This window comes from Thunnus maccoyii, chromosome 12, assembly GCF_910596095.1.
Source record: "Thunnus maccoyii chromosome 12, fThuMac1.1, whole genome shotgun sequence".
NCBI lineage: Eukaryota > Metazoa > Chordata > Actinopteri > Scombriformes > Scombridae > Thunnus > Thunnus maccoyii.
In genome coordinates, this window is record NC_056544.1 from 29,912,711 (window position 1) to 29,928,275 (window position 15,565).

Genomic DNA, 15,565 nt, shown 5'->3' on the forward strand with positions numbered 1-15,565 from the left:
ATAAATAAAAACTATTCATGACATTATTTTGGTAAGCAGGCTCACTTTACTTTTAGCGCCAAAAACTTTTTACACAGTCCTGTATATTATGAATCTGTTGTGCACAGAGGCGAGAGGGAAAAGGAGAGAGACTGGAGGGAAAGTTAGAAGTTAGAAGATGAACTGAACACAGACACACATACACTGCTAGCTAGCTGCTAGCTTACAGCTAGACAAACACAAACACACATACGCTGCTAGCTAGCTGCTAGCTTACAGCTAGACAAACACACATACGCTGCTAGCTAGCTGCTAGCCTACGGCTAGACAAACACAAACACACATACGCTGCTAGCTAGCTGCTAGCCAACAGCTAGACAAACACACATACGCTGCTAGCTAGCTGCTAGCCTACGGCTAGACAAACACAAACACACATACGCTGCTAGCTAGCTGCTAGCTTACAGCTAGACAAACACACATACGCTGCTAGCTAGCTGCTAGCCTACAGCTAGACAAACACAAACACACATACGCTGCTAGCTAGTTGCTAGCCAACAGCTAGACAAACACATACACACATACGCTGCTAGCTGCTAGCTTACAGCTATACAAACACAAACACACATACGCTGATAGCTAGCTGCTAGCTTACAGCTAGACAAACACAAACAGTCCAGCGGCCTAACTTGTAGGAATGACGCTTTCTGTCTGAACACACATTTAGTCGTGAATGATAAACTGGTTGCAATTATGAATGGAAAAGCGTACGGTAATGTTTCTCTGTTCATAAAAGTCTCCTTTACTAACAACATGAGAAGGAGGCTGAATGAATCTACAGTATGATCATGATAAGGAGGTGGAGTTAAGATTTATGACGCTTGGTCTAAGTTTAGCCCTCACACTCATCTTAGTAACAGGCAGGTAAACCTAATCGTCAGCACTTCCCTATGCAAGATGGATGGACTCATTACTCCAGAGCTCCTCTACTGATGCCCTCCCTGGTTAGGAAGTCCGAAATGGCTCCCTGTAATAGGTCACCCAAGGCAAAGGGCCCGCTGGTCATTATATCTCACAGGTAATGAGGTCTGTGGACCGTCAACAGAGAGGAATCAAGTCTCTCTCTGCCTTTCGCACCTTATTATCAGACACAGAAGACGTTATAATGAGAGAGCTGGAGACTGATAACTGCGGATGGTGCAATATTGATAAAGTCATTTGCTGTAAAGTTTGCAGCCTGGCCGATGCGGAGATCAGGAGGCGTGGAGGAGGAGGGGGTCAGGGGTTGGAGGATGAATGCAGCGGTTATTCTCATGATGGTGTAAACAAAGATAATCGAATCAGTCCTGAGGGACACCGTCACTGGGTCAGTTCACTCGTGCGTCATTATGAGTCCACTGCAGAGGCTGCAGGGCTGCCTGCTGCTAAGAAGGATGTGATATCTGTGATCTCCTTCTGACAACTCGCTTCTTATTTTCACAGTTTTTCTATCAGTTCTAATAAAATTACACTCAACAGGAGAACCACCGAGATCTGGGAACATGGTGACATCACTATGAGCAATCTGACAGGTCGGAAACAAACCGATAAGTTAGACAAAATTATTTAGAAAAGGAAAATTATTACACTGCATGTAGAAACATTTATGACAGCTTATAAACTCACTTCCTGCGTCAGCTACCGTACTTACTGTGGCTGTGTGCAATGATTAACCAGTAAAGTTCCCCCAAACTTTGTTATATGTAATAATCCATTATTTTTGTTTTGCTATAACAAAAGAATACATAATAGTAAATATATGAGCATATTTCCAGCTCATTTGTACATATATAATTACTGGGAGATTAAAATGTTTTCATATGATTTGCAAACAGTTGGGACACATTATTAAGTCTAGTTGATTACTGCCAAATGTTGTCTAGCTTCTGAAATGTCAGGATTTGCTGCTTTTCTATTTTAAATAATTTTAAATAATTCTTTAATTTCCCTTTTGGATTCATAAAGTTTATTGATCTGTAATTGAATCTCTGAGGGTGCTCTGACGTCGGACAAAACAAGACATTTGAAGACATCTTCTTGACATCTTGAGCCTGTTTAATGGACATTTTATAGATGTGATGAGTCATTGATTAATTGCATACATGACAAAATCAAAAAAACTAATTGATCGATAATGAAAATAATCATTGGATGCGGCCTTAGTCTCTGGATCTCAAGCTGCTCCGTCACTCTGCTGCAGGAAACGACTTCGATATAATAACATAAAGATCTGGCTTTGCAGTTGACCCTGACCTTTGACCTTTATAAACCTCTGGGGGGATGTGAGCGGTGGGTTTTAGATAATGTCTGATAAACCATTTCATGATACAATTCACACGTCGCCCTGCCTTGTGTCATCAAGCAAATCCATTTTAAACACAATCACGGCCTTCAGATCCATTTCCATCCACGCCAGAGGCTGGTTATAGAATTTGCGGGTAAGCCCGGGGTCAAAGGTCACCCCTAATCATGTCCAAATGATGCAATAACTCAGCAGCCGGCGGCGCTGCTCACCTGTCACCTTGCTGCGGTGCAAGCAGCAGCAGCAGCAGCAGCAGCTTAGCATTTTTATGTTTAATTTAAAGGTGCGGGATCGCACCGGAGCTCTTTACCGTGTTTGATGGGGCCGGATGAAGGACAAGAAGTGGACGGCGGTCATAAAATGTTAATGATGGTAGTGCATAGTGACGAGCGCACCTCCAGGCAGGGAGAGGAAACAGAGCTCAGTCAAACAGCACAGCGGTCTAATGTGAACATTAAGAGGTGAAGCTGCTCTGAGTGATCCTACACTAACCCTCACTGTCTCTACTGCACAGAGGAAACAGCAGAGTGACTGTGTATAATTCACTATACCGCTGATTCATACTGTACCTTTTTATCGTAATGTGTCAGATATAAACTTGTACAGATGAAAATTTTGTATCGAATATATATGTATATATATATATATATATATATATATATATATATATATATATAACTCCACAGAAGCTGAATAAAATGAATCCTAATGGATGGATGGATAACATATGTTATGAAATTGTTTCTTTCTGTGAAAAGGATCATTCTTATGAACTGGAAAGTAAGGAAATTAAATTGTTTTTGTATGAATCAGGAATCAGAGGCTTTATAGAGACAATGGCTTAGACGGAGCAGGGACACTTATAAAAGACTATATAAATAAGAGACTTCAGTGTTTTTGACTGTTTAAGAATAGAACCAGCATAATTAAATAGAAACCTGATCCTTGTAGGTAGAATGGAGTAGTCCTGTTGAATGTAATATATATATATATTATATATTTCCTTTGCTTATTGTCTGTAACCTGTCTGTATGTCAGCTGATTTTGGATCATTTCACCTGTTTGTCCAACAAGGAGAGCAAAACAACAGCAGTCATTTCAGCAAATATACAAAATTTGATTATGTTTTGATTATAGTCGGGTCAGCAGAATGTCAGACTTTGTTTCCTGCCGACAGTCAATGTTATTTTCTTTTAAATATCTCCTCCTGACATGTTTTAAGATTTATAAAAAATACTTCTTGCATGGAATAATAATTTGTGTCTGATATGGTTTTTCTGTTAACTAGCCTCTCCTCTTTCTTCCCCATTACAAAAACATCCAGAATGTCTGAATATGTAAATATTATTGATCTGTAGTTTTCCTGCTGGACACCAGATGTCTCAGTGTTTGTTCACTGGAGGCTTCAAGTTTCCACATCACACTTAACGTGTTAAGTTGAATACTGGACCACGATTGGCTCCAAACTAGCTGTGATGTCACAAATCTTGCTCATAGGTACACGTGTTAAACTCAGATTTAAGGTGAAACTTTCCTCCGACCAACATCCAGCTGACGGAACAAGAAGAAAAACATATTTTTGAGTGGAGCGGGACTTTAACCTGAACCTTAAAGCTGCTATAATCCATATTATTATAATAGTGTTGTGGTTCACTGTCAACGCTCTCATACAGAAAAGTTCCCCTGTTTTATGAGTTTATTCTACAATTTTGACAAAATAATCCAAATCCTAAACAACTGCGGTCATACCAAACAATGTCCAAATGCTGATGAAGACCATAACATATGGTTGAAAGCTCCAGAAAAGCCAGCAAGTGGGAGTTGAGATTATTTTGTCAACTATTCCCGTCATCAAGAATCATTTTAGTTTCCCTGTTTCACTGATCTGCTCCTGTTTATATTTATATTGTCTTATTTGTCTCTCTAACAGAAATATTGTTTATTTTAATCACTAGTTAATTTAAGTCAGTTCTACTTTGTCATTTTTTTTTAGTTTTTTTAGATTTTTTAGTTTTTTTAGATTAGTTGTTTGGTGGTGATCACAGTTTCCCAAAGCCCTAAAATGTCTCGTTCTGTCCTGACCGACAGTCCTCAAACTAAATATATTCAGTTTACTGTCACAGAGGACTAAAGAAACCAGAAAATAGTCACATTTAAGAAGCTGAAACTGTTGAATTTTGGCTTTTTTTTCTTAAAAAATGACTCAGAATGATTAATAGATTATTAAAATAGTTGCAGCTCTAAAGAAAACAGCAACTTGACAGAGTTTTGCCTGAACTGAAACATCTCTCTCTCCACACTGTAACTGAAATGTGTTAACAGATAAAAAATGAATTTGAGTTTCTTGGTTACTCGATCACTATCAGTCGATATCAGAACGGGATATGGGTCACATTTAAGAATAGATATGAATCCTGATCCAAAAAAGTATCAGAAAGCAGCAGCTGTGTTGCGTTTTGAGCCTGAGAGCTTGAAGCTGTGACTCACCAGAGTAAAAGACTTGTTCAGCTGAGTATTCGAGCGAGTATTCTCTCTCCCAGCGCGATGCTGCAGCTCCGGTCAAGGTTATCTGTGGCCGATACGCTGCCATTAGCAGGGAGAGCGCTTTCATCAACATAGCTGATAAAATGAATCATGCACAGTGTTTAATATACAACAGGAATCTATAATTAGGTCAACAGGGACCTGATAAGCCAGAGGCATTAGAATATGTGCGTATTCAACTCAAGGCCAAACAAATACTAACACCAGCATCAAGTGAGACCAACACTTGACTCGGATAAACTCATACAGACCATCCAGCTGCCCGCAGGCCACGGCTCAGCTGCTAGTCGCTCTTTATGCCTCATTAATATTATAAACATATTGTCTGTTAACACAACAAACAGTCAGATAAACAGAACTAAATGTTTATCACTTGATGAAATGACAACAGAACCTCCGTTTAAAAATCTGAACTCAAAACTTTAAACCATGAAGCAAATATATTTACCTTATGAGGAGAATATTCAATTAAATGAAAGGATATGGATGAAATGCTTTTATTGTGTAAAACTACTGTATATATCCTGTATGTGGGTGGTGACTTTATTTTGTTATGTGCTTCTGTTTCCTGTTTTCTCTCATCTATATACTGTGTAAATAAAATACTCAACATTACCACTGATGCTTTTTCACTGCTACATGTTACCGAGAATTATGAGAAATTGTATATTATTACACTACAGTTTATTGCACCTGCAGAGCAGCCGCCCTGCACGTAACTCTTAGAACAGGTCAAGTCTTATATTTTAGTGCCTTTAAAGAGGAACTTAACACCGTCTGAAAAATGTGTTTCTGAAGTGGTTTAACTTCCCACCTTGCTGCTGTGATGCAGGCGTACGTCAGGATACATGAAACAGCATGTCAGCCTGTTAAATTACTCTTTAATCATCATCTGTGATGTGAAGAAATTAAAAATGTGTGTCCTAATCATGGTTAAAGAGGTCATATTATGCCCCTTTCCTACTATTTACAAACATTTCCATGTTTTTTATGGTCAAAAAGCAGCTGTATAGAAGTCATGGATGCAGCGTCTCTGTCTCACTCAGCTGTTTTGTGTCTGCTCAATCCTTCTCTCTTCTGATTGGCTTCTGAGTGACGTACGCCCAGGCCAACCACAGGTAGCCTAACAGATTGTGGCCTACTGTAGCGAGATAAAACCAGGGCTCTGGGTAAAACTCACCGATGGCCGCCACTGAGGATAACGTTATTACCTTTCAGGAGGGAGGCGCTGTTGGAGGCGCGGGCCCCTCCGAGGCTGAGCGTATAGTTGTGACATCACAACCTGACGGAAGTCCAAACGGCTCATTTAAAGGCACAGTGTCACAGTTCCTGAATACGAGCTGTATGCATTTCTCTGTGGACTGAATGTTTTAATACTTCCACAGTATTTATAGAGCACACAGACCTGCTTTATAATCAAAAAAGAAATGGAAATCTCCCGTTCTACAATATGTCCCCTTTAAGTAATAACACTGTAACGCTCTGCAGAGAGTCTCTCCTGTGTGGCTGCTGTCAGCTGAAGTGTTGTTCCCTCTGGATGGGAGTAAAGGAAGTGGTAACTAGTCTGGTTCATCAGTAGTTTGGCTGATTTTGCTGGAACTCAGCAGTAAAGCAATAAGCAGAGAAGAGAATGAAGAATCACCAATCCTACTTTTTCTCTTCTGTTACAGATTCTGATGCTGATGTAACTGCTGACTCCACAAAATGTGCTTTCGATTTGATATCAAATAATACCAGGGCCCGTATCACTGATACCGATATTGATACTTCTGATTAATAAAAGTGGATTATGGTGGGGATGAGCCCTGTTTCACCATTTAATATAACTGCATAATTAATGACCTACTTCTCATTACTGCCACATGATTTACCAGACATCAAGCATTATTTCTACTATTCTTCATGAATCATTTAAACACAGAACAGCTTTAAAGGTAAATATTTGTCCTCTTCCTCCTCCTCCTCCTCTGTTCTTTTCTGTTGCAGCTCCAGGTTTTCTCTGTCAGTTTCTGGTGTTACCACAGTAGTGAACATCCTCCTTACACACCCAGTTTGCAATGTTTTCATTGAGAGCAGTGAAATGAAAATAAGTTGTTTGCAAGGACTGATCCTTTTTTTTTTGTATCAATCCTATTGATGCTAGTATTACTCAATACAAGACATGATATTAGATGTACCGATACTTTAGGGATCGATCCACCAACCCTCATTTTAAAATCTGTACAACAGGGACGCCTCCATGGTTTAAGGGGTTAAAATGCCAACCATGAACTCCTGGTTCAAATCCATCTAAAAACTGACAGAATAATTGCAACTTAAAGCAGGAACAGTGACATTGACAAGGAAGTAGGACGTGGATAAGCACGCCATGGCTGATAACCAGGGGCCAATACCCTTTCCATTAGTTTGCATCATGCATCCCTATCTGCACCCTGCTGCTCTGCTTTCCTTTCCCATCAGCCCTCTGTGATATCGTTTCAGTTAGTTGTGCAGGCAGGTCATTTTAAGACATGACTAGCTTTGTAAAACCTTCAGTTGCTCTACGTACAATGACGCTGAATGATTCGACTGACGTTATAACGTTGGAATTCGCGACTCCTCCGCTGATGAATCATTCATGTTTAGGAAGCAGCTTTAACACAAACATTAAAAATATCATGTCACAAGAAATGAGGCTCGTTTGTGTTTTTAATTCCTTGAAGTTTAAGTCAATTTTTCATTGTAATAATATATTTATTTATGAAATGTCATTTGAGCCTGCATGTTTATATTGTCATTATTGCGCTGTAAAGATAATTTAATGAAAATGTCAAGTAAAAAAAAGAAAAACATCCATATGAGCAACACGTCTAACAGCACGGCAGGCCGAGGATAAAATACCACGTAGTTGTTTGTTGGTTTGGAAGCTGAGGAGCGTTTCTGATGTTCATTTTCCTTCCCGTCCACACATTACAAGGACATCTGTATCATGAGCTTTGCAGCTGCAGTGGGTGTAGTGAATATCTTTACCTTTTATTGTCCTCAGGCGGGCTGCTGCGTCTGTTTTGACATGCTCTGGGTGGACGTGGGATGGTCTTTGTCACTTTGATTTCACCTTCAGCCTAAAAGCAAACAGAGAGAGAGAGAAAAAAAAAAAAACATGTTTATTTGTAGCAAACAGCATCTGCGCGTTCGTTTTCTGAGAGTTTACTGGCGCCGTGGTGCAGGATGCATCAGAAGCCATATGGAAGATTAATAGTAGCAGCTCAGACACTGCAGTATCAGCACCTGTCTCTCTTTATAGAGACTATATGAAGAGTTCCTTCATTAAAGGGGACGTTTCAAGCACATTTCCAGGTCTAGAATTGGTATATCTTTGCATGATTTACAGTTAAAAACTAAGTCTTTTTAGTATGAAATCCCCCTCTTTGTGTTTCCTTGCAGAGCCACAGTGAAGGAATAGTAACACAAAGCCAGAATTTCATAATTCTAAGACTGTAACTCTAAAACTCAGCTGCAGCTGAGCATCACAGAGGATTATTGATTTTGTCCTCATGCCTTACATTGTAATTGCTTTAAGAAGGCATGTTCTAGCAGAGAGTATGGGCAGGAGGAGTAATTACAGCAAACAATAATGCTTTCAGTGTAGATACGGATGTGTCTGTATCGTATTAAGCTACATGACATCACCATCTTTAGATTCACATCACTAGTGTGGCTGAAAGTTCAGCTTGTATTTGCAAGAAAGCACAAAGTGCTTCAGCTCCTGAAAGTTTGACATGTGCACTACTTCTGTCGCAGCCAGCAGCTTCTCCTCTGTTGCCTGCACCTGGCTCAGGTGTGCACGTGTACTAGCGGATGTGTGACCGTACGTACTCTGGGCATGGTGAGGACCAGGTGTCCGGTGGTTTGGGACCTCTGTGCTGTCGAGCTGTCCGGCTTCACTTCAGCAGGCAGGACCATCTGAAATATCTGCAGAGTAAATTATTCATAACTTTAATTAGCAAGATTAATGCGCTGATCTGGCACCAACACTGTCCCAGTGTGTCAAATGACTTTAATCATTAGCTGGGCCTTTTTATAGGTACACTTTCCAGAAAAGACTCGGGGAGAGAGAGAGTGACCAGAATAGCTCCGACTCAGAACGGTGGCAATCAATCATCAGAATGAAATCCCATGAGAGCCTAAAATGATCCATGTGGGAGGAAAAACAGCATATGATAATTATATAATTTCAATATTTTATCATTAAAGGGGGGAATTTAAGGGGAAACCACGCAAACAGCAGGACAGAGAAGAAGAAAAACCGCCAAAACTGAAGGAGCTGCGGTTGTCGAGATGTGGTTGACGTGATCTACGCACCTCACGGATGACTCCTCCGGTCAATTCCCAGCGCTGCCTTAAATGAGTTCATATTAAGAGGGGATTTTAAAGGCTTGAGTTGATGTATCACTGCGTAAATCACCGCACCCCCGTCCAATCAGGCTGACCCCCTTGGCGTAAAACAACCATCCATAAATACGCTAACGGCTTGAAGCGGAGCCATGACATTCTGCACTCTGGAAAACTGAGTAGCTGTATGTGTAATTTGTTTTCTGGAGGGTGAAAACAGGAACAGAAACAAAACAACAACAACAAAAAAGATTACAGGTCTTGGATTTATGCGTGGGCTAACAGCTGTTTAATCAGGCTTAAAGGTCGCTGTGGTCTGTTAGTGGGAGATTAAAACCTTCAGCAGCGGCGCTGAGGGAGATATGACGGATTGGACACCTGGAGGTAACTCTGTGGTTACGATGACATGCAGAACCGAGTCTCTCTTTACAATAAACCACGCTGATAAAATGCACACCTGACACAGAATAAATACTGCTCAACTTCTGCTGACACTGAATCTTCCACTTGTGGCAGGTAACTCAGCCGATTACAGGTTGTATTTTATTCTAAACATCAACGCTCGGCTGATCAATTTTTGGGACCAGAGAGAGAGAGAGAGAGAGAGAGAGAGAGAGAGTCACTGAGGGAAATCACTCCACAGCAGGTGTAATAAACTCTCTCCATAAATGTATCAGAACGTCATAGTTAGGAGCAGGTTTGATGATTCAGCTGCTTCTGACAGCCTTTTTATTTGCTTTAAATCTGACTCTTTATCCATCACGCTTCTCTCTACGTCAAACTCGGCATCATCGTCATGAATTCACAGCAGCCTGCAAACACATAGATCACTCTGAACTGTTGACAAATCATCGTATCATAAGGTTGTTAAAGCAGAAACCTGCGACATGCAAGAGGAACACTGGGATTTTAAAGTGAAAAAGACAGAAGAAGTCAAGTTTTATCCAAAATTGCTGCTTTTGTTTTACTGTAAAGGTGCGTTAAAGGATAAGTCTGGTGATTTTCTATATTTTTCTTATTGTGTGTGTATCCAAAGCCTGATATGTCTTATTCCTCTATGCTGTAGACCTCTGTTGTTGTACAAAAACTATTAAAAACATGTCAGTGAGTCACACGGCTGCACTGGGTGACATGTTCCTTCATTATGAGGAGTTTGGTTGTTTAGAAACGGCTCCAAAGACTAATAACAGCATCATGTTTTCAGTCTCCGGAGAGTAGTTCTGTGTAAGTTCAGAAGCCACTGAGCATGTGCAGGAACGCGGATCGCTTCGCTAGCTTGTTGTGCTACATATCACAACCTCTTAACTTTGTGCTAAATTGTTAATTTCTCAAAGAACGTAAGTGCAGTTCAGGTTTTGTTGACACTGTCAGAAAGGTGATAATTCTACTGTATTTATATATATATATATATATATATATATATATATAAAAATACAGTATACATATATATATATATACATATATTTAATATTGAGTTAGTCGTCGTTATAGTTATTTTTTAAGCAAACCTGCCTTTAATTGGCAAAGCACAGAAACAAGAGGTAAAAGATGAAAACATGGAGTTCCTGGTAAGGTGCATTGGCTGTTTGTGGTAAATAAACCCAACTGTACTGTCAAACTGTCAAACTGTCAAATTTGCTTGAAAAAGACGTGGTGGAAACACAGGAACAACTACACTCACTGTAATACTGAACAAATAGAACAGCCACACTGTAATATTTGGATGTTTGTCTGTGCAGAAACGTGTTAATTCTGACAGTCGATGTTTTCCTGACAAGCAACTTTTTGTGCTCGTGTAAAAATGTGAGTCTGAATAAATAATAATCTCCTCCCTTTAGAAGGATAGGTAAAACCTTTTAGAGAGGTAGTCTGAGTTGACGGTTGGATGTATAAATCATGTAACATCGACACTGGAGACAGTTGGTTTCTTTCAACCTTTAAAGCAAATCTTTCTCTGACAAACATCATCATGTGGTTAATCTGCAGGAGATGATCTTGGACTTGTCAGCTGCATCAACACTTCCAGGCACAGTGAGAAACGTCTACGTACTGTTGTGTTTCTGCAGGATCCAAACCAACAAACCTCTGCAGCTACACATATATACTACTGTCGACTGGTACTGTAATATGCCATCAACTTAACTCATCCATATTTGTGCTGTTGTCAGCTGGAGGGCCATTAGTTTTAATCTCCAAACTGGCTGAGAACATGACTAAGTTTCCTCGCCAAAACTACCGTCACAGTGCCCTTGAGCAACGACCTTCGCTGGCTGACAGCAGCAGTCTGGAACAAGCCACGTTTCTGTGGGAACATTCGGGACTGAACGTGTGGAGAATGAAACTGAAACTGGAGCTCTGAACACTTTTCCTGAAGACATGCAGGTTAAAAAGTAAAACGTCTCCAAAATACATGAAAATTACATGAAATCAATACATTTTTCATTAAATATTTTCCTTTACGTTAATCTGTAAAGAAGATCTTTTGTTCACTCTACAGATTCTTAATTCAAAAACACACAAGAATATGTAGACTGACTCAGCATAAACTCATTTTACATATTTATCGATGATGGAAACGTTTCTGAGCAACAGTCTGACCTATAAACTCCAGACGGTGACAAAGATTTAAGACCAATGTTTCAAAAAAATCTCTCCTACTGCCCTTTAAAGCATGAATGAACGTGTCCTTCGGAATGAAACGGTGGTTTTACCAGGTATGAAAGGTTTTTTTAAATGAATCTGATGATTAAAAGCAGCAGAGTACCTTCCCTTTGACGCTCACTCTGGCGTACGTCGGCTGAACATCGATGTCTATCAGGGAGGTGTCCATGTGTCTGTGAGGAGGGGGAGGGGGGGGGTCAGGTGAGTTTATACAGAGAGACACAGGTACAGGTGATCCTCCACAGGTGGACGACTTACACATAAAAATAACTGTAACGAGGATTAATACAAACGAGAAGGTGTTTGTGATGTTTTGGGACTCAGTAACTCAGGTTCACAGGTGCTCATATGATAATTAACAGATGTTAACTTCCCCTCCTGTGCTTTCAACGTAAGTGATCGGGGATAAAATCCACAGTCGTCATTTTGAGTAAAAATATACAGTATTTAAAAATGGATATGAAGCTTCTATGAGGCTCCAGCAGACTGAGTTAGTGGATGTCAGGGATGTGCAGAGAGCCCAGTATTTGTATTTGTATCTGTATTTGTATTTGAATAAAAGTAGAAAGAGGCTTAAAAATCCTGTTTTTGTTTTTATTGCACTTTTAATTTTAGAAAATTAAAGTGTTACAATAAGTGTATATCTTATGAAGGAGTTCCCCACGACAGGTTTTGAACTGGAGTCTCCCAGATCATAGATGACTGCGCTGATTACAGACCTCTACCTATTTATACCCCCATAACACAGAGACAGCACACCATGTAACATGTAGGGAGGAACTTCAAAGGTGATTATTGCTTTGCACTTTTCATTTATTGCCTATTTTTTACAACCTAACTTTGTGGAGAGGAGAAGGGGAACAACAGGTTATGGAGAGTCCTTTGGGAGCACTTTGCTTGTGTCAGTAGCTCAGCTTTATCTCTGGGGAACACCCCCAACACATAACTTTTAAAATATTTGTATGAAACAAATATCTGTATAAAACCCACTATTTGTGCTTTGCCGAACAATGTATTTGTATTCGGGCACACCCCTAGTGGATATCATCCAAAGTTACAGCCTCTTTGTGTGGCTCCTACCTGTACACCGCCAGGTCTAAGACAATCCTGTTGTTTTCATCATCTTCAGTCAGACAGAAGTCGAGCCTGGAAACACACACAGAGGCAGAAATCAGCTGTTAAAATGATAAAATCTCAACCAACTGCAGAGCTAAAAACAGAGTATTATTTGAATATTTAAATATAATTCACACATGGAAATATAAACAGTACAGCCTCTTTACTTGTAAGAAACATTCTGTCCGAGATGCATCGACCCACAGATCACGACTTTACGAGCTGCTCGTGAACGGTCGGTAAACGTGTTACAGATCAGATGTTTTTGGCTGTTATCAGCGGTGCTGCAGTGAACCGCGCTGTCCTGTCTGCCTGCTGATGTAAAGTGATACATCATATAAAGGATACATTGCTGACCTGAGTGTGTCCTCAGCTCAGATTACAAATGAAATCAACCGTGTTTTAGGGGGCCTCGACCCCTCGTGGCCTTGCTCTGGATATAAACCTCTGGCTAATGGAGGGAGACTGGGGGGGGGGGGGGGGGGGGTGGCCCACAGCTATCAGGTTCCCCCCCCCCCCCCCCAACAACACAACACACTGCTGTAGCTCTCCGATGGCAGCAGAGATCAAAAAACCGAAGGCTGCTAATAAAGCAATCGCACAGTACCCGTCCTCGCTGTCTGAGCGGTTTGACCCGGCGTCAAAGAAAACAGCTGTTATGAAGGACTGTGAGAGTAAAATGTGACAGAGGAGCCGTGACCTGTTTCCTTTATTGATTTTTTTTGATAACAAAATTGAAGCAGTTGATTGTTTTTTTTCTGGTCTGTCTGATCGGCAGAGAACAGAACTCGAACCAATTATGTTTCTTTGCGCTGCGTTCGCCGCTGCAGCGCCGAGTGGTTTGGTTGATTTTCCTCTCAGTCAATCAAAGCTGGAAACACTGAAACATTACAGAGCTGCTGGAGGTTCAGTCTACTGCACAACAAAACCTGTTTCTGTAAACAAGAAGGCGTTTACTGACCAGGCTGTGCTGCTCAATTCAGATCTTTTAGTCTGATCTGATGTTTTTGTGTTGATGGTTTACATTCATGTGTAATTTGTCATGTATCCGACTCCGGCATGAAAACTGCTGAGGTCCTAAACTGCCGCATATGTGCAGATTTAACTGGAATGTGAGCTGCAAGCGTATAAGAATAACAACGATAACGTCATTTGTGTGACTGTCGAATCATAAACAGAGATGACACGGCTGTGCTAGTTTACATCTGCAGGATTATTTGTTGTGGAGAAGCTTCTCCATAAGCGTCCCACAAATTTGAAACTTCCTCGTCTCTCTGTTCATTGACCCCGTTGCCGTTGTTTGTCTCCTCCATGTTTGTTTGTCTCAAGTGAGACGTTAAAAAAAAACCCAAAAAACACATAAAGTCTGATCTGATGTTCTGACAGCGGTCACACAGCCAGAGATCAGATATGAATCAGATCTAAGATCATAAATACAAGTGTCCCAGATCTGATGTGAAGATGAGATCAGACTCTGTTTGTTCACACTGAGTCATCTGGAGGCAAAATAATCAGATTTCAGCCACTTCAGCATTTAATGTGAATGTAGTCTATCAGTCACAAATCCAGAGATAATCAGTTTATTATAATAGAGGAGTATCACCTTTGAGAAGCTGGAACCAATTAATTTTTACAACTTTTGCTTTTAAAAAAATCCTTAAATGATGATTCGATTAACAAAATTGTTGCCTATCAATTACTACAATAATAATCAGTTAATTGTTGCAGCTCTACTGCAAAGAATATTAAAATAAGGAAAAATGCATCTTCAAAGTTGTAATCCTGTGTATCTGTGTTAATTATCTAACGGATGTTTACAGCTCATGTTTTGAACATCTGGAATATTTGCACACAAAGCTTTAAATAATAAGTTAAACTAACGGTCGTTGTTGACTGTTGACAGCGAGATCTGTGGATCATCACTGTAGAGTTTCTAAAACTTTACTTTGCTTCTCCAGTCACATATTAGTGTGTCAGCAAAAGTTTTAAGATTTCAAAACCAAGACTACACCCAGAGAGCAGATCTGCTGTGGCCCAGATCCGGCCCACACCCGACACTTTCATCTGGCCCTGCGTGGAATGATGACACTTGGGCCGTCTGCTCCTGTTTCCCAAATCTGGGCCACAAGCGAGCCGTATGTCAACCAAGAACAAACCAGATAAACCAGAACTGGCCCATATCCAGAACACACATACCTGAGAGCACCGCATCTTTACCAAAAAAGGCCCACGTTTGATTTGGGATATTTGGGCCATATTTACTATTTTACATGTGAGCCATATTGTCCGGACCAGAGGAAGGTCAGCAGTGCAGCATCAGAGTGGCCCACTTCTGTATGCTCTCTGGGCATCAGCACTGAGCTAAATGGCGTATTTAACCCTTTAATCCTGTATATATTGTGTGTTTCTGTGTCTGTGTTCAGTTCATACTTGGGTTCGTTGACATTCATGACTCGTCCATCAGCAGTTATCAGAGTCCTCGGCGGCTTCGGCTTCTTCTCTCTCTGCCTGCAAGGAAACAGCAGAGCGTGAGTGGGGTACGGAGTGTGTGTG

At 40.6% G+C, this 15,565-nt stretch overlaps 1 protein-coding gene across 4 annotated transcripts in view; it reads right to left on the reverse strand.

Moving 5' to 3' along the window:
- Positions 1–15,565, reverse strand: part of dnaaf11 (dynein axonemal assembly factor 11) — a 46,261-nt gene that overhangs the window by 9,452 nt on the left and 21,244 nt on the right. For 2 of the 4 annotated variants that reach the window (XM_042427827.1, XM_042427828.1), the window contains 5 exons: positions 15,443–15,520; positions 12,977–13,042; positions 12,000–12,069; positions 8,720–8,815; positions 7,874–7,965 (listed from right to left, as the gene is read on the reverse strand). In XM_042427827.1, coding sequence (XP_042283761.1) covers positions 7,874–7,965; positions 8,720–8,815; positions 12,000–12,069; positions 12,977–13,042; positions 15,443–15,520 — 402 coding nt within the window. Of the gene's footprint in view, positions 1–4,807; positions 4,904–7,873; positions 7,966–8,719; positions 8,816–11,999; positions 12,070–12,976; positions 13,043–15,442; positions 15,521–15,565 lie in introns of those variants that run through there. The other 2 variants (XM_042427830.1, XM_042427829.1) reach the window with 2 other exon arrangements.